This window comes from Lonchura striata, chromosome 23, assembly GCF_046129695.1.
Source record: "Lonchura striata isolate bLonStr1 chromosome 23, bLonStr1.mat, whole genome shotgun sequence".
NCBI classification, from domain to species: domain Eukaryota; kingdom Metazoa; phylum Chordata; class Aves; order Passeriformes; family Estrildidae; genus Lonchura; species Lonchura striata.
This window is the reverse complement of record NC_134625.1, coordinates 8451732-8470054: the sequence shown is the minus strand read 5'-3', so window position 1 is coordinate 8470054 and position 18323 is coordinate 8451732. Positions and strand designations below refer to the sequence as shown.

Below are 18323 nucleotides of genomic sequence, written 5' to 3'. Positions count from 1 at the left end.
AGGAAAAGTGCCAGGGCTGCCCATTCTCCTCCATCCCTCTGGGTTTTGGGTGTTTCATCTCAGCAGCAAAGGAGAACTGCACCCCTAATTGCTGCTTTTTGCTGTTAATTAATCAAACCCATGGTTTTCTGGCCTGAAATCTTGTTTTGTTTTTTTTTTTTTCCCTTCTTGTCAGGATTAAAAGCTTCTCTCATGCAAAATAATGCCTTTAATTGCAACTTCACATACAAGTTTGGACTTTGATTCTGCCTTCCTGTGCAAGGCTATTTATTGCTGCTTTATTCTTTTGCATCTGGTGGCTGCGTGTGCAGCTGTGCCCTTGCACCAGCATCTCCCAGCTCCTGTATTTTCCTTGTACCTCATTAATTTTGCAGGTTTCCTTGCTCCCTTGCCCCCAAGCCTATCACCCCTGTGCTTCCTTGTGCCTGTTCTCAGCTTGGCATCTGTCCTGGCTCCCACCTCCTTCCCTGTGCATATGCTCCCTGTCATCCAAATGCACCCCCAGCAATCCTCACTCCATTAAAACACACAAATGTCCTCTCCAGCCATTCACAAAGTGCCTCCTTCCAGCCTCAAAACCCAGCCTTTTAGAGCTTGGATGGAGCAAAATGTTCTGTGGGTGATAGATGGGAGATTAATCTATTTGTTTCACTTTACACTTTTGGCAGCAATAAAAAGAAACAAACCCGGATTTTTGGCCACAAACCACTTCTTGCGGGTTGATTTGGTAGAGGCTGCTTTGTTTTCCTTTCTTCTCCCTCTTGAATCTGCCAGGGCCTCTAAGTTAAATAAATAGATTAATCTTCTTTCTGTAGCCCAGAGATCAGGTTGATGCATTTAAGAGCTTTCTCTCCCTCCAGACTCCTGAGATGTTCACAGATCCGATTCATATTTTAGAGTTTCCTTCATGTGTAAAAAGCCTCGTTGGTGTAGCAGCAATTCTTCACTAACAGCAAATAGGGCTCCGTGCTCCTTGGGTTTCTTTTCTTCTGAGAGAGCTGAAATTTTTCCATCAAAGCCTTTTTTTGCTAAAAGGAGAATTTTTTTTTTTTTTTTTGGTGGAAAAAGGAGCCTTTGGAGAGGTGGTGGGAACGGCCTCAAACCTGAAGGTTTTTCCTTCAGAAGGGAAACTTGGTGTTTTGTGTGTTGAAGGTTGGATCAGCCAAATGGCTGAGAGCAGCTTCCCAAAAGTGTCTCCACTTAGCAAAACAAAAAGTGTGGCACAACTGGGGAAGTCGTGGCTTTTGAGGGGGAGAAAATGGGTTTTTGATCAGCTCTGTTTGCTGTGCTCAAAGGTGATGCACTGAGTGCAAGAAAACCTCAAACAAGGGGTGTTTTAAAGCAGTTCTTTCTTAATGCTGCTTTTGAAATTTAATAAAAGTGGGGTCCTGAGTGAGTTTTTCATCCACTTTGTGCACCCACAGCATGGTTTTGTAAGAGACAGGCAGGAAGGTTGGAAGAATTAAAGGTTTAATGCCAGTGGGTACTTGGATCTTTTACTGCCAGGGAAAGATGTTTTGCTAAAATTTCTAAAGCTGTGGACACTTTCTGCTATCTCAGTTTGCTCCAGGCCCCATCCAGCCTGGCCTTGGACACTCCCAGGGATGGGGAACCCTGAGACATCCATTTGAAAAAGCCACAGTGGTTTGTTCCCTATTGGAACAAAACCCCGACTCCAAAACTCAATTTTTATCCATTTCTCAGTGCAAGACCTCTGCTGTTTTAAAGCCTTTTTCCTGGTTAAGCTTTTGATGAATCCAAGGCTCTGGCTGTGCTCATTTATTCAGGTTTCTTTGCAAGCAGACTTGTTGAGCAGCTCAGATTCTGCTCACCTCAGAGTGTCCCCAGGCCACCTCAGCTGGAGAGATCACTTTGCATTTCCCTCTCCAAAAATCCCCTCCTGTACTGCTGTCTGCAGTGCAAACTCTGCTCTGTCCCTCACCAGAGGTGCTTTCATGGAAGCAAAGGCCTGCGGAGTGGGCAGGAGTCTTCTGCTGAATTAATGTGGCATAAAATGTGTCAGGAGAGCCACTTTAAATTGGAAAAACCAGCTGTACACAGAGGGGTTTGTGCCTGCCAGGGCTGGAGAGGCAAACAAAGATTTTTTTTTCTTTTTTCTTTCTTTAGGGATGATTTTTGACCTGCCTAGAATCTTTATCCAAGGTAAACAACCCTCAGCTTTGTATTTTGTGCTCAGAGTGGTCAAGGGTGGAGGTGCTGGTCAAGGATTGAGGTGCTGGTCAAGGATTGAGGCGCTGGACAAAGTTGAGGTGCTGGTCAAGGAAGGAGGTGCAGGTCAAGGGTGGAGGTGCTGGTCAAGGTTGAGGTGCTGGTCAAGGTTGAGGTGCTGGTCAAGGATTGAGGTGCTGGTCAATGATTGAGGTGCAGATCAAGGATTGACGTGATGGTCAAGGACTGAGGTGATGGTCAAGGATGGAGGTACTGGTCAAGGTTGAGGTGCTGATCAAGGAAGGAGGTGCAGGTCAAGGAAGGAGGTGCTGGTCAATGATGGAGGTGCTGGTCAATGATGGAGGTGCTGGTCAAGGATTGAGGTGTTGATCAAGGACTGAGGTGATGGTCAAGGATTGAGGCACTGGGCAAAGCTGAGGTGCTGGTCAAGGATGGAGGTGCTGGCTGTAGGACCAGAGCAGCAGAGCTGCTGTGGCCACCTCTGGCCCTGTTTTAGGACATCTCCCTGTCCATCCCAGCTGGGAGAAACCCTTCCCTCCCTCCTTCCACCCGCAGCTTCTCCTCTTCCCCCAGCCTGCTGGTGATTTTTCCTCTCAGATAACAGCTCCAAGCCAATTAAGTGTGTCTCACACAGTCCTCGCTGTGGGAGACCACGGTGCTTTTAACTGCTATTGTTTGTTAATAAAAATAAATCGTGGGCACCAGAGGAGAGAGGGAGGGAGGGAATCCCACACGGCCTCCGTTTTCTCTTTTCCTGGAAGTTTTTTTCCAGTCAGGGGATGGTCAGATGTCAGAGCCCCGGCCGGGTTCAGGGGATCCGTGTAGTGGAAAAGTCTCTCCTCCAACCCGAGCTTCCAAAGAAAGGCTCAGCAGTCTCTGTTGTTGGGTCTCAAGGCAGTTTATTGCAAGTTATCTAAAAGATTTTCTCCTGGGGCTGCTGTGGTTTGCTCACAGCTCAGGCAGAGGCACACACACACCCTGACATCCTCTCTGACCCCGACTGCTTCTTCTCTCCCACCCAGGGCTGCTGCTGTCTTTTATATGGTACATTATGTGTGACATGGTTACAGTTTTTCCCAATGCCTATTACCTATATTAAATGGTGCTTTTCTATCTTTTATATGGTACATTACGTGTTACATGGTTACAGTTTTTCCCAATGCCTATTACCTATATTAAATGGTGATTTTCTACTCTAAACCAATCTGTGAGTGCCAACATCACCAAGAACATGGAGGTGAGGAAGGAGAAAGAGGGAGGACAGGGCAGGCCCAAATCCCAAATCCATCTTAAAACCTCTGACCCCCATGTACAAAACCAAAACCCCCCTGTACAGGTGTTAAAACCCCCTTGTACAATACTAAAAAATTCTTCATTTTACTTTGTAATTACTTCTACTATAATATCTAAACTTTTGTTGTCGCTGTCGAGGCAGGACGGGAATGAGAAGACTCTGACTCAGAAGGCTGTAATAGTAAAACTCCGATTTATTCAAAATACACTGCTCTTTTATACAGAGCTTCACAAGGATCAAATCCCTTGGTTCCGAAGTGAAAACAACGTACACCATTGGTGTACAGTGCTTGACACACAGTGATAGAACTTAACTATAAACAATGTGAAAAACAAGAGAGATAAAGAATTATTTACATTCTTTCCCATCTCTCCCAGGCTTTTTGCCTGGCTAGAAACTCTCTGTTTCTTTCTTTGACTGAATCTGAGACCCACATTTTTTGACTTCTTGTTCTTCCTGCAAGGTTGGTAAATCATTCTATGGCTCAAACCCAAAATCACAGCTGTTTGCAGCTGCCTGCCAGGGTCTCAAATGCTTCTGACCTGGGCCTGGAACCTCCAAAAATGTCTGAGGGACATTTTGAGTTCCGACAGTCAGAGCCAGGTTCTGGCAGGTGGTGTGGGCAGGGATGTGTGGGGTGTTTGGTGCCCTGTGCAAGGTGCAGATCCCTGCTCAGCAGCTGCCCTGGGGCACAGGTGCAAGTGGGGCTGCATTGGTGCCAGCAGCAGCATTGCTGCAGGGACGGGGCAGCTGCAGCTGCAGCATCTCCCAGAGGCTGGGGGAGCTCATCCAGCACAGCAGCCAGACTTGGAGAAAAACAGGGAGGAGGTGGGATGGGAGAAGTTGGAAAGGCCAATATGAGAAGGAGAGCATCATTTCAGGCATGAAAGCACAGCCAGGGCTGGAGGATGTAGAGCTTCACTGTTATAGATGCATATGATATGATTGGCTTTTCAATCTAAAATGCAAATATTTTTATTTTAATATTTAAATGTTTTTATATTTTCCCAAATTTTAATATTTTCCAAATATTAAAATGAATACTCTATGTGTTACGTTGGAAAGTTAAGCTTATTAATCTCTTTTAAGCAGTGTGGTAAATATAGCTTTTAAGTTATAGCATAACATTAAAATAGAAACTATCTGATGTAAGATACTTTTTGTAACTAGCTCAAGGAATGGACTAGATAACCAAGAAATTCTTCTCATACTAACACCAAAAATTCCAAGAGAAGATTGGAACTTATCTGGACTGTTCAAACTTCTTCCAGACTTCTAACAGCCAAGAAATTGATTTACAAGATGAAGTGGCAGGCAGAAATTAAGCAGAGGACATCCCTGTTTGAAAAGAATGTTTGCATCATGTATGAGATATATGAAAATGCAACAGGCTGTTGCTTTTTAGGGTTAATCCTTAATTAGAAAGGTTAATTAGCAAGGTGTGCTTTTGTGGCTTAGTGCCCAAGAGCATCCCATCTGTAATTCTTTGCTTTTTATTGTCCTAACTCTGATTGTCCAAACTCTTAGTGCTCTAATTTTTATTACAATTCCTATAACTATTTTATTGTTATTAAACCTGTAAAATTTTAAAAGCGGTGATTGGCGTTTTTCACACTCACACATTGTGAGTGCTGTTGGTGCCACGAAGTTTTGTACCCACGGGGGCTCAGGTGGCTCTCCCAGGGAGGGTTACCCCAAACAACCCCACGATTTTGTGAAAAATTCCCTCCTGAGAACTTCTAACTCCTTGTAATCACCAACAACATGCACAAGCTAAAACATCAATATTACCAGGTAATTTCTCACTATTTTACATATTGGGGTGCTTTGCTGACAGTTCTCTGTGCATCCATCATGTTGAGTGTTTTCTCAGCGGGCGCAGGATTTTGTGGAAGGCTTTAGAGGAGGGCAGGAAGGGCACAGCCCCTGGATCTCTGCACTGCCCAAATTCCCAAGCAGAGCCCCAGCTCAAACCCACTCCCAGCACCGAGCGGGCTGCCCCAGCAAATGAGCTTTGATGCTCATTTGGGACTTTTGTGAGCGTGGCCGAGGGGGCAGGTGGGGTTTCACACTCATAATTCCACTCGTCATCCCCTCCTCTGTGCCAGCAGAGCTCTCAAGCATTGACCCAGCCTGGGAGGGCTGATGGGTCGCATGATAAACTGTGGAGGAGAGGAAAATTGAATAAAGATGTCCTGTGACTGAAGTCTCCTTGTGTTCACAGGTTGATAATGCTGGGGGAAATCTCACTCTGAGATAGCCCAGCCTGTGTGAGGAATTAGGATGGGGACAAGCTGCTTTTATCTCTTAGCTGCGATAGGAAATTTGATCAGGCTTTGCTAATTCTGGGGAGGATTGAGAAGGGTGAGATGAGAGGACTCAAGGCTGGGGAGAGAGAAAGTTAAAGAAAATAATCCACAGCAACGAGAAATGTCAGCAATACATTCGTCCTTCTGCTTCACTGCCTCCAGAATTCTTTTCCCCTTGAAGTTTTCTTGCTTCTTTTTCTGGAAGTCACGAAGGGTGGAGGGGGAAAAAAAAAAAAACGGAGAAGGGAGAGATGAAAGAACACAGCTAGGGGAATGAAAAATTTAAAAAAAAATCAATTTCTGTATCAGCTGAGCAGGTGTTTATCACTAATATCACCTTCCCTGGGCTGTCCCCTGCCCTGGTGTCACCTGGCTGCTCTCTGCAGAGGGGAGATGTGATGGGGAGCCCCAGGTTCCTTTCACCCCCTGGCACCTGGGGAAGGCAGATAGCACAGCTCTGCCTCTCAGCCTGGCTAAATCCACGCCTGGCACTGGTGTGAGGACAGAGGGGCGGCTGCGAGCAAAGCAGGCTCTTTAATGCTGATGAAATCGAAAAAAAAAAAAACGAGACGTGGTTTTTATAGGAACATAGAAATTGCCAGACTGGAACCGAGCTCTGCTTCATGTTGTTAAGCATCCTTTTTAAGCACTGCCTGCTTCCAGAGGCTGTGTGAGGAGCCTTGCCCCAAGGGCTGATTCTTCCAGCCCTCAAAAATAGGGAATTCACCAGCTCCTTGAAGCGTTGAGGGGTTTACACCCCATCCAAACATTAATTTGTGCTTTTTTTCCTTCAAATGTAGCATTCTAATTCCAGCCATTCATTCTCTTTATCGATGTCGATCCTTCCCTCAGCCTCACTGAGGTTTTTTTGACTGCGACAATACCTCGTGGTAATGATTTACCCGTGCTAATTATGCTTTTTTTTTTTTTTTTTTTTTTTCTTGTCGAGCGAAACATATTGGTGGTGGCTTTAAATGGAGCGATTTTTCAGTTTAATTGAACTTACATCTTTGTGGCCCCGGGGCAGGCTGTCAGTGGAGCTCTCCCTTCCCCTGAGACACTTTTTGGAGCTCAGCAGCAGCCACCTGTTGAGATGTTTTTTAGGTTTTCCAGGTTCTTGCCTGTTCTATTTAAACCCCAGCCTGTCTGCAGAAGAAGCTTGACACAAGGCAAGAGCTCTCTTTGCCTGTCGAGCCCCGTTGTTTGTTGATATTCCCAGACAGCTTTTTTCCCCCCAATTCCTTGCTGCTCTGCAGCTGTTAAATTTGTTGTCTCAGCTGTGAGGATTACTCCAGCTTTGCTCGAGCTGCGTTTTCTCACCATTCATCAAGCTTCTGCTGAGGCAAGGAGAGATCCATCAACACCAAAGCCCCCTCCAAACTCCTGCTTGGGTGAAAAAAAAAAAAAAAACCCAAAAAACCCCAAAAAAATCTGCCTGGAGAAGGTGGAATTTGCTGCCAGGTTTTCCCAGGGTGTTTGCGGTTTCTCAGCTTGCAGGAGAAGGCGTGCAGGGGGGTTTGCAGTGTGGGGTTGCGTGGGGATAAAAGCAACACGTTGGGGTTTTTGGGAAGCCTGGGCCTGGAGATGCTGAGCCCTGCGTGGCTCCTGCTGGGCACAGATGTGGCAGGAGCAGGTTCTGGTGGGGTTTTTGGAGGTGGCAGCAGAAATCACTGCCCAGAGAAGTTGATGCCCCATCCCTGGAAGTGCCCAAAGGCAAGTTGGACAGGGCTTGGAGAAACCTGGGATGGTGGGAGATGTCCCAACCCATGGCAGATGGTTTTTAAGATCCCTTCCAGCCCAAACCACTCCATAATTGTGTGAAATAACAGCAGATTCCTCGAGTGTCCTTGTCAGGCTATGCAGAGGGAACGAGCAGAGGTGGCTGCTTTGCAGGGATGTCTTCTTTATCTCTGTGGCAGCTTCAGCAGAGGGGTGGTTTTGGGGTTTTCTTGTAGTGATTTAACATTTTATTCTGCCTTTTGGCTTTTTGCTCTACTGTCTAAGAATTTTTCTGCAGAAATCTCCAAATAGCAGGAGGCTGTGGTGATAGCAGTGAGGAAGAGCACCAGCTCACACAGTCATTAAAAATGTATCAGCAGTTTCAGAAGCAACTTGCTCCCTCTCGGAGGCAAATCGTCCATAATTCTGCTTGGTATTTAGAGACTTTTATCTCCAGAGAGAACACAAAACTCCCCAGTATAGCCCTGATTTATTTTATTCTCTTGACTTTCCAGAGCTGAAAGATAAAAAAAAAAAAACCCTGGAGCTTAGCAGGAACAGAATTCCACATTTGTGCTGCACGCAGGGGTCAGCTCGTGATCCAGCAGCAGCTTCTCAGCAAGGCACCTCCCACCCTGAAGGACCCAGGGAACTCTTTCCCAGTCATCCCACTCTTTTTTTGGGGGGAGAAGATTGGGAATGCTCCACAGACAGCTGTCCATCAACCCAGCCTGCTGTCAGAGCAGGAGAGAGGAGCCACTCGAGCAGGAGCTGTGACTGCACAGCTCCTGACACGTTCTCGCTGGAAACTTCAGCAGGGGAAGTTGGTTTGATTTATTTTCAGCCAGCTGAGGATGAGTCTGGGATAAGTCATCTTCACACGCACGAGAATTAGCACAGCAAGCTGCTAAAGAGCTTTGTCTCTTTGGGGTTTTCTTGGCTGGGTGAGGTTTTAATGAAGGAAAGTTGTCCTCCTCTCCTCTCTGAGTGGAATTTTGGGTGGGTACCCCAGCTGTAGCCACAATTCACTGGTGCACCTGGGTGGAACTCCTGTTTCACAGCTTCTCCTGGGGAAATGAGGGACAGACAGATGCACCTTGCAGCTGGAAGGCAGCTCGGGAGGATGACAAGCTCAGCAAGGCAAAATTAACGTTTGAACTGTGCTCGCCTCCTTTTTGTGCCTGAATTTAGGGAGGGGGCAGCAGGTGGGGACTGGGAGATGAAGGGGGCTGTGAGGACTGAAGCACCTCTTTGTTCATTTTAGAGTAACTTTGATGCCGGGCCAGGAGGGAAATCCTTTCTCTCCTTCCCTCGTGCTCCTAAATCTGGGATCCCAGCTTCTGTGCACGTGTGCTGGTGGGGAGGACATCCTTGTGCTCCTCTCCCCAGGTATTTTGCCATCACCTCCAGCAGCCACACGGTCCGTGGGCACGGCTTGTAGGGTCCTGTGGTTTCTGCTGTTTGGCAACCCCCAAGGTGCATTTCTGTGATGTTCTCCAGACAGACAGACAGAATTCTGTCTCTCAGAGAAGCAGAGAGAAGAAGAGGAAGCAATCTTTGTCTCTGCTCCACTCCCCATGTGGAATGTGGTGTGCAGATTGTTCACCTGGGTTGGATTCTGGTGAAGTTGTTTGGGGTCAGTGACCAGTGGGATCCAGCTGTGGCTCAGACACTCAGCAGGGTCATGAGTTTGAGTTAAAAAGGTAAGTAAGGAGTAAGTGTGTAGAATAGGATAGTATCTCTTTAAATAGTATATTAATGTAATATAGTATAATTTTAATGAAGTTATCCTTCAGCCTTCTGATCTGGAGCAGACATCAGCATTTCTTCCATGGTGTCCTGCCTGATTTTGATCCATTTCTATTGCTGGCAGCCGTTCCCTGGGCCCGTGCTCCAAATCCCCTCCTGCAGGGCGAGGTGGAGCAGCATCCCCCTGTGCTCCACGTCCCAGGTAATGACAGCCCCGCCGCTCCTGGAGCAGGGCTCAGCGGGCGCCCTGGATTTACTGCTCAGCTTTACTGGATTTACTGGCTCTGAACTCCCAGCTGCTGGTGCACAGGCAGCTGCTGATCTCCTCCTCAGCCTCTCCAGCAGGCTGCAAACAGCAGGAGCAGCCTTGAGGTCTGTCCTTCAGAGCAGGGAGTCACAGGAGCTTTTTTCCTTTTCCCACAGGAGTGGTTGCTCCTTGTGTATTTTGTCTTTGCAGAGTCTGAAATGAGAACCCCTCATTTTAACCTGGAGGTTCACAGGATTATTGAGGTTGGAAAAGCTCTCCCAGACCATCTAGTCCAAGCTGTGACCCATCCCCACCTTGTCACCAGCTCAGAGCACTGAGTGCCACCTCCAGTGGTTTCTTGGACATCTCCAGGGATGAGCACTCCAAACCTCTCCTGGCCTGATCTGAGTCTGTTCCCTCTCGTCCTGTCCCTGTTCCTGGGATAAGATCCCAAATCCCCCCCCGGCTGTACTCTCCTGTCAGGAGCTGTGCAGAGCCACAAGGTCCCCCCGATCCCCCTTTTCTCCAGGCTCAGCCCCTTCCCAGCTCCCTCAGCCCCTCCTGGGGCTCCAGCCCCTTCCCCAGCTCCTTTTCTTTCCCTGGACATTCTCCAGCCCCTCCATGTCCTTCCTTGAAGAGATTCCATAGATCTTTGGCAGGGAATGATGAGGATGTAAACTCCAGCAACCTCCTGGAATTTCACGCAGGCGTTTCCCTCCTGTTTGGCTGGAATTTGAGGGGTTTTACGTCCTTTTCCCTGCCCTGCTCCTGGTCTGACATTCCCTACCAGATGTTTTAGTTGAGCTCTGGCTGTTCATCACCAGGGGCTAGCAAGGTGTTTTGGTTTTGTCAAAATCTCCAGTTCGCTTTTCTCAAAATCCCAAATTGGCGAACCAAAACCGCCACACAAGGAAAACACACTGGGCGTAGCAGTGCAAGAAGTCAGACCTGAAATGACCTAAAAAAGGAGGAAAACAGGACTGTGAGCGTTGGGGAGCAGCTTCAGAGCCAGAACTGAGCACGAGGGAGCTCTTTGGGTTGCAAACCTCAAGCTGCCCTCGCCGAGCTGCTGTCTCCGTGGGGAAGGGATGTCTGTGTGTGTCTGTGCCTGTTCCATGAGCTCCAGCCCCACATTCCAGGCTGTGAGTGCCTCTGACGTGATCCTGCTGTTTTGTCAATATCTTGGAAAGTTTGGAAATAGCTGCCTCAAAGTGCTCAAATGATACCTTGCTCCGTAATCCGTCTCTGCCGCTGCCGGCGCGTCTAAGTAGCCAATTTCCCGTGGGTTTAACCTTTTAGGGCTTCTCTTCCCCAGGAATTACTCTGGAACTCCCACTGAAAAGAGGGGGGAAAAAAATGGAGAAAATTGCTATTTGCCCTTCACAGAGGTGGTTCACGGTTGGCCAGGTGGTTTTGGAGGAGTTTCTAGCTTTTAAAAATGCTGAAGTGGGGATGTTCTTCCCATGTCTGACTGACAGCGGAGTATGATATCCCTCAATTTTCTGGAATTGGGATGCAGGAGGTGGGAAGGCATGATCCAGGAAAGGATCAAACCTCCATGGAGTGGAGATGTTCCAGGATTCCCTGGATTTTTATTATTTCTGTGGCCCTGTCTCTGCATTTCCCCTCCGTGAGAGGGGTTGGTCCCTGTGGAGAATGCTGAGATAAGCTGGAGGAAGTCTTAAATATAATCTAAAAATAGATTAATTGGAAAATTGCAAGTAAAAGGCTGCGTCTTGCTCAGACAAAACTCCTGGTAACTTCAAAGGCACATTAAAGACTTTGCCTGTGTCAGGACTTGGTATTTGGCCCAAGAAGGAGACAAATGGAAGAGGGTGAGAATGTTTGCCAGCAAAAGAGAAGGGAGAGATAAGGTAACAGATGAAACGCTCAAAGTCAGCATTTAAGGACATTGCTGCCTGTGGAGATAATTTTATCAACTCCAGAAACAACAGGTTTTTTTGTTTTTTGGGATTTTTTTCCTATTTTCTATGAAAATCTGCCCTTTATGAAGCTGTTTAAAATGGCATTTGTTACAAATTTGATTAGCTGTGCTGCAGGAGCCTGCTGTGGGACAGCCAGTGCCAATATCTGTGCTGGTGATGAGTTTGTGGGTTTTCCACCTCCTGCCCTTCATTTTGGTGGTGTTCTGACTTTGGAACTTGGACCTCTGTGTGGTTGGGTGGTGAGACAAAAAAAAAAAGAGGACCAAAAAAAGATTCTCTTGGTCTTGTGCTGAACCCTCTCGTTCCTGAAAGGGCAGGGAAGGAGGTGACTGGAATTGTGGCAAGGAGTTGGTTTCTACTTTGGTGAGTCCCAAGTGACTTCTGCCACCTAAACCCTTCCCTCAAATCACGTTTTGCTATGAAAATGTTTTGTCCCATCCTAAAATCAGAAGTCAGTATTATATAATGAGCTGCAGGCTGCTCTGAGTGGAAAGAGAAAGGGGGGGGGGGGGGGTGAGAATAGAAGTCAGAGATGTGACTCAATATTGAGCAAGGAGCTCTCTGCCCAGTTGGATTCCAAATCTTGAATAATTCATAGTCTGTAAATAGCTTCCTCCTCCTCGGGTAAATAGAGCTTTTGTCTCCAGTGCTGGGCGGGCTGAGTGATGCTGCTGGGGGAGAGCAGAGGGGCTCACGGCCGGGTTTTGTGTCTCCCTGCAGAGTTATGTCATGCCCAGACCACCACAGGGCTCCATGAGGATTTATGGAAGATGCTCCGTGTCTTGGCGCCTCTGGTGCTCCTTCTGCTGTGGCTGATGAGGATCTGGGCCAGCCCCCATTCCCTGAGGATTGGTGAGTGCTCACCTGGCTCGTTTGTTGTTCATTTTTGCTCATTAGGAACTCCTGCTATGGTTTTGCAAGAGTCAAATCTTAAAAGACCTCTTTAGAAATTAATAAAACCCAGGAAGGATATTTGACCGTAGTAAGGTCGGTAACACATAAATATTTTTATATTTATATCTACACTTATATTCACATAAACAAGAGCAAAACTAGATGTATCATTTACTGTGAAATATTAATTAATATGAAAAAAATCTACAAATGCTTTGATAGATTTTACCAGTCAGATGCTGGAAGTTATGCCAGTATCACCAAGTTCACAGAAACAACACTGGCTTGCACCTCTAAAACTTGGTGTATTAGCAGAACTTGACCATTAGAAGAAGACTTTTGTATTTTTTAATACGTATTCATTTTCTTCCCACCAGCCCTTAACAATTGTCCTTCCTCTGATGAGAAGATCAGAGAGAAAAAGACACAGAGAAGTCTGAGACTTGAAAAAATAATGGGGAAATGGCTCAAAATGACTTAAAAAAATAATGGGGAAATGACTCAATATAATCAAAATGTTTTCCCAGAGATACTCTGGAGTGATTCTTGGACAGGGGAATCCTCCCTGCCGGGTGGGGTGTCCCTGTGCAGGTGAAAGGTTTTCCTGCATTTTGGGAATGTTCTGCCTGGAATTTGTACATGAAATGCAGTTTATGGTGAGCTGACACACTGGCTGAAGTTCCTCCTTGCATTTCGGGAATGTTGTCTCCCTCCTTTTGTAAATGAAATTGAGTTTGTGGTGAGTGGAGACGCTGAGCTCCTCCCTGAATTCTGGGAATGTCCTTCAGTTTGTACATGAAATGCAGTTGATGGTGAGTTGACACACTGGCTGAAGTTCCTCCGTGCATTTTGGGGAAGTTCTGTCTTTAGTTTGTACATGAAATGAGGTTTATGGTGAGCTGACACGCTTGCTGAGCTCCTCCATGCATTTTGGGAATGTTCTCTCCTTCTTCTTGTCAATGAAATTAGTTTCTAGTGAGTTGACACGCTCGCTGAGTTCCTCCCTACATTTTGGGAACGTTTTCTACTTCTTTTTGTAAGTGAAATGCAGTTTATGGTGAGCTGACACACTTACTGAAGCTTCTCCCTGCATTTTGGAGATGCTCTCGCTTTCCTTTTATAAATGTAAATAGTTTATGGTGAGTTGACAGAGTTGCTGAAATTCCTCCATGCATTTTGGGCATGTTGTCTCTTCCTCTTGTAAATTAAATTACTTTATGGCGAGTTAACACAGTTGCTGAGCTCCTCCCTGCATTTTGGAGGTATTCTGTCTCTGGTTTGTAAATGAAATGCAGTTTATGGTGAGCTGACAACGCTTGTTGAAGCTCCTCCCTGCATTTTGGAGATGTTGTCTCTTCCTCTTCTAAATGAAAGGCAGTTTATGGTGAATTTCCGTATTTGTGTTGGTTCTCCTGGTGTGGACATTGCCATTCCTGTGTGAAATCAAAGCCACCCCTCAAAGAGCCACCGAGGAGCTAAAATCACCTCCTGCCACGTCCTACCCCTCTCCTAAACTCCACAGAAAATGAAAGATTTCTCTCACAAATATATCTGCCCTCCATCGATGAGCAAGGGGTGCCAGAGCCCAGCTGCCCCCAGCTCAAGGAGCTGTGAAAACCCCAAACCACCCCATTTTACAGGGAAGCCCCTTGAGCCCAGCCTCCTTTGGGCTGTGCTGAGAAGCCCAGGGGGAGGCACCATCATTTCCCCTGGCTGCGAGTGCAGGTTAAAGAACAGAAAAACATCCAGAAACCTCATAATGGAACTCCCCTCCCAGAACTGGCACTTTGCTGTGCTGTTTGGACAGGAAACTGCTTCCCCTGGCTGCTCCCCCTGCAGCCACCAGCCGCCTTCATTCATTTTTTGTTGCAGATAAGCAGCCAATCCATTCCTGTCCCCATTTGCAACTTTCACAGGTGACACACTTGAAGTAAAAATTACCTCTCCCCTCTGCTGGTGGAGCATGAGGCAGCTCAGGAAATATGGGGAGGGAGGGTGTGAGCTGGCAGGAGCCTGGGAAGGGTGGCTGGGTGTTTTATATCCCTGGAATCCCTGATTCATGTGGAGCACTCCCTGCACGCTCCCAGCCCTGCTGCCTGCATTTCACCTTGATGGGCACATCCTCCACTCGAGCCAGCAGGCAGGGATGGGGATGGAATGTGAGTTAGCAGGATGCTGAAGGTGAAAATCCTTCCTTTTGCTTTGCGCCCCATCTTTTTGGAGAGTATTCTGGGGTTTTTGGGAGTGTGGAATAAAAGGGGAGCTCCTCTGACAGCACAGAGCTGCAAACCTGGGGTCAGTTTGTTTCCCACCTCCCCAGAGTAAAAGGTGAAGATGTTTGAGATCCTGAAGGATTGAATGAAAATCCTTCCTTTTGCTTTGTGCCCCATCTTTTTGGAGAGTATTCTGGGGTTTTTGGGAGTGTGGAATAAAAGGGGAGCTCCTCCAGAAGCACAGAGCTGCAAACCTGGGGTCAGTTTGTTTCCCACCTCCCCAGAGTGAAAGCTGAAGGTGTTTGAGACCTGGGACTGTGATTTTCAGCTTTTGAGGACTGGAAACTCAAATCTGTGCTGCAGCTTCCAGGTGGGAATGGCAGCTGCCTTCCAGCTTGCTTTGGTTTGGGGGGTTTGATGAGTGTTGTTCCTTCAAGCCACAGTTTCATTTTTACAGTGCCTCCAACAAAAAAGTTAATAAAAATAAAGTGCAGAATAAAAAGAGGGGGAAAAAATATTACCAGCAGCCCTGAAATCATTCCCAAATGCATGCTTTTGGCAAGGCAGGGAGATATGGTATCTAGCAACATAAATCAATGCTCTGCATAAGGAAGGAAAAACAGGCCAGCAAGAACATTTAAATATTCAAAGAAAATGCGAGAAAATGTTAAAACAATCCTGAAAACCATCTGATAAGGGGCTGCTGAAATGCAAGGGGATGTGATCAGTCATGGCAGGTGAGCTGGGCAGTGTCAGGGTGGGTTCCTCACCAGGAAAAAGAGATTATTCCCTGCAGCTCTTGGCTTCCAGGCAGAAGGGAACTCGGTGGTGCTGAGTCAGGGACACTTGGCTTGCCAAGCGAGCCCTGAGCTCGCCTGCTGCTGCTTTTTTGGGGGTTTGGGCTGGATCTTGGCCCTGGCAGCCCTGGGTGGAGTGGAGAGGCAGCAGATTGCTTCATCTGGGAGCGAATTTCTGCTGGCTGGGCAGGACCCACAGCGAGTGTTGCATTGCAGTGAGCTGGAGAGGCATCATCTGTGCAAGGCATGGAGCAGAATTTGGGCTACAGGGTCACCTTCCCCGTGCCTCTGGCTGCAGAGGAGCAGTCTGGAGGCTCCTGTTTGTCTCCTTGGTACAAAGCAGGGCAAAACCATCAGTGCAGACTTGTTTTTTTTTCAGCCTTACATTGTTTGTTCCCTCCTGATGCAGCCCTGGAGAAACTCTCCTCGTTCCTGTTTTTTTCCTGGAGACCTTGGTGGGGAAATCCGGGTTGTAAAAAAGCTTTGTTCAAAATGGTGATGTTTTACTGAGAATGGCTTTTGTCAGTCAGTTCCCTGCTCTGTCGGGGTGAATTTATTATCTCTGTGGACCTCAAAAGCTGGGTCTGATCATGGAGGGAAGGAGCAGGCAGGGATGGGAGTGTTCTCAACAGCTTTAAGAGCTCTGGGATGGCAGGAATTGCCTCCAGGCAGCCTGGAGCCCTTGGAAGAACCAGTGCAAAGCCTCCCAAAATATCCTGGGAGCTCTTGCACACGTTGTGTTGCATCCAGACACCCCAAAAAACAAAAATCAGCTCCCCCCTGCCCTCCAGGGTAGCATCTCTCCTGGCCCTGCTTTCCTGCAGCACACAAAGTGTGTGGGAGCAGTTCTGGGTTTGTTTTTTCACCCGTTCACTCATGCTGAAGGAGGTGTCAGGAAATTTGCCTGAGTTATTTACTGGGTTATTTACTCGGCCTCACTGAGCAGAGCGTGGGGGCCCTAAATTGGCATTCTCTGGCTTTATTCATTGGGTGTGCTAAAGGAGCTCATTTAAAATTCATACCCTGCCCAAAACTGTAGTTTATCCGTGGAATCGCCCTCACCAGGAGCAGGATCAGGATCTGACAGAGGATCTGCTGGCAAACTCCTTGCAAGGCCTCCTGCAGCCCTTCAGGATTTCCTCTGCCCGTGAAAATCTCTTCCCTGCCTCTGTGTCCCAGCTCTGCAATCTTTAAGGGTTTAAGGGTGTTTTTTTTGGTGGATCTTGATGTTTTCCTGCCCCATATCCAGGGACTGTGCATCCACCTGTGGATGTCACTGCTGTCACTGTCACTGCTGTCCCAGTGCTTTGTGCTTCCATCCCCCAGGTTTGTGCTCCGAGTCCTCATGAACCCCTGGGTGTCACTGGGGGTGTCACTCTGGGCAGTTTGTCCTTGTTTCCAGGCATGATTCCAGAATTCTGGGGTGCCTGAAGGGCTGTGAATCTCCTGTGTCTGCTCTGATGGTGGAACAAGAATCACAGGATCACAAAATGGTTTAGGTTGGTTTAAAGATCCAGTTCCACACCCCTGTAATGGGCAGGGACACCTCCCACTGTCCCAGGATGCTCCAGCTTGTCCTTGAACATTTCCAGGGATCCAGGAGCAGCCACAGCTTCTGTGGCACCTGTGCCAGGGCCTCACCACCCTCCCAGGGAAGGATTTCTTCCCAATATCCCATTTAAACCTACTCTTTTTGAGTTTCAAGCCATTGCCCCTCATCCTGTCACTCCAAGCCCTTGTAAAAAGCTCGTCTCCATCTTTCTGCAGCTCCTTCATGCACTGCAAGGCACAATGAGGTCACCCCAAAGCCTCTCTTCTCCAGGCTGAACAATCCAATTCTCTCAGCTTTTCACATCAAGAAGATGTTCTGGGGGACTCCTCAGAGCTGTGTGAAGCCACTGGCACTCAGCTTGTGTGCTGAAGGAGGTGGGAGGAGGCAGAGTGGAGCTTTTTCTGCATCCCAGTGTTTGTGTGGTGCCCCTTTATCCCCAGCCCATCCCTCTGTCACGGCTGTGGGCAGCAGAGCATAGTTTGTACAGCCCCAGATCCCCCTTGAGCAGTTTGTGATACACTAAACCACTTTTGCAGTGAGTAAAGGGCCCAGAGCTGCCCTGGTGGTGCAGTTTGTCCACAGGTGTGGCTGAAAGTTCCTCCATGTGGGAATCCAGGGCTTCCCTCTGGCTGCCCTGGGACCCTGTCAGGGGTCAGGAACCCCCCTGGACAGAGCCCCCAGAGACACTGGCTGTGATCTCTGCCCATGGAAAAGAGTTTTCAATCTTACAGGATCAATTACCAGCTCTGAGTGTTTGATATCAGTAATAATTAAGTGTGGCACGGGTGCAAAAGTAAAATTTTAGGATTCTAGATGAGGGGTCCAAAGGGGACAAGCTGGAGGAAATTGGGTGTGCCTTGTCCTTTTTCTCCTTCTTCATGCCCTCCATGTCTCACTGTGGTGTTGGCATTTTTCTGTTGGTTCAGGCTGGGGACACACTGTCCAACGTAGGTGACAGATATTGGCACGTTCTTGTAAATGCAGCCCAGGGAGTTTCTGGTATTTAATGTTTGTCACATCCCACTGAGGGCAGAGCCCCACACGCTGCCCTGCAGGACAGAGCTGGGCAGGGCAGCAGAACATGTGAGAGATAAACAGAATAAACAACCTGGAAACCAGCACAGACCAATGATGGCTTCTGCTTTGGCAGGGGGTGACAGACAGAGACTTTCTACAATCTCAGAATCATCAATAGCTCAGATTCTGACACCTCCATGCATTTTGGGGAAGTTCTGTCTTTAGTTTGTACATGAAATGCAGTTTATGGTGAGCTGACACACTTGCTGAGCTCTTCCATGCATTTTGGGAATGTTCTCTCCTTCTTCTTGTCAATGAAATTAGTTTATGGTGAGTTAACACGCTTGCTGAGTTCCTCCCTACATTTTGGGAATGTTCTCTATGAACATTCTAAAG

The 18323-nt window shown here is 47.5% G+C and overlaps 1 protein-coding gene across 1 annotated transcript in view; it reads left to right on the top strand.

Moving 5' to 3' along the window:
* GRIK4 (glutamate ionotropic receptor kainate type subunit 4) overlaps window positions 1-18323 on the top strand; it is a 207757-nt gene that overhangs the window by 56887 nt on the left and 132547 nt on the right. The window contains exon 2 of the mRNA XM_031506858.2: window positions 12175-12306. Coding sequence (XP_031362718.2) covers window positions 12225-12306 — 82 coding nt within the window. The 5' untranslated portion in view covers window positions 12175-12224. The remainder of the gene's footprint in view (window positions 1-12174; window positions 12307-18323) is intronic.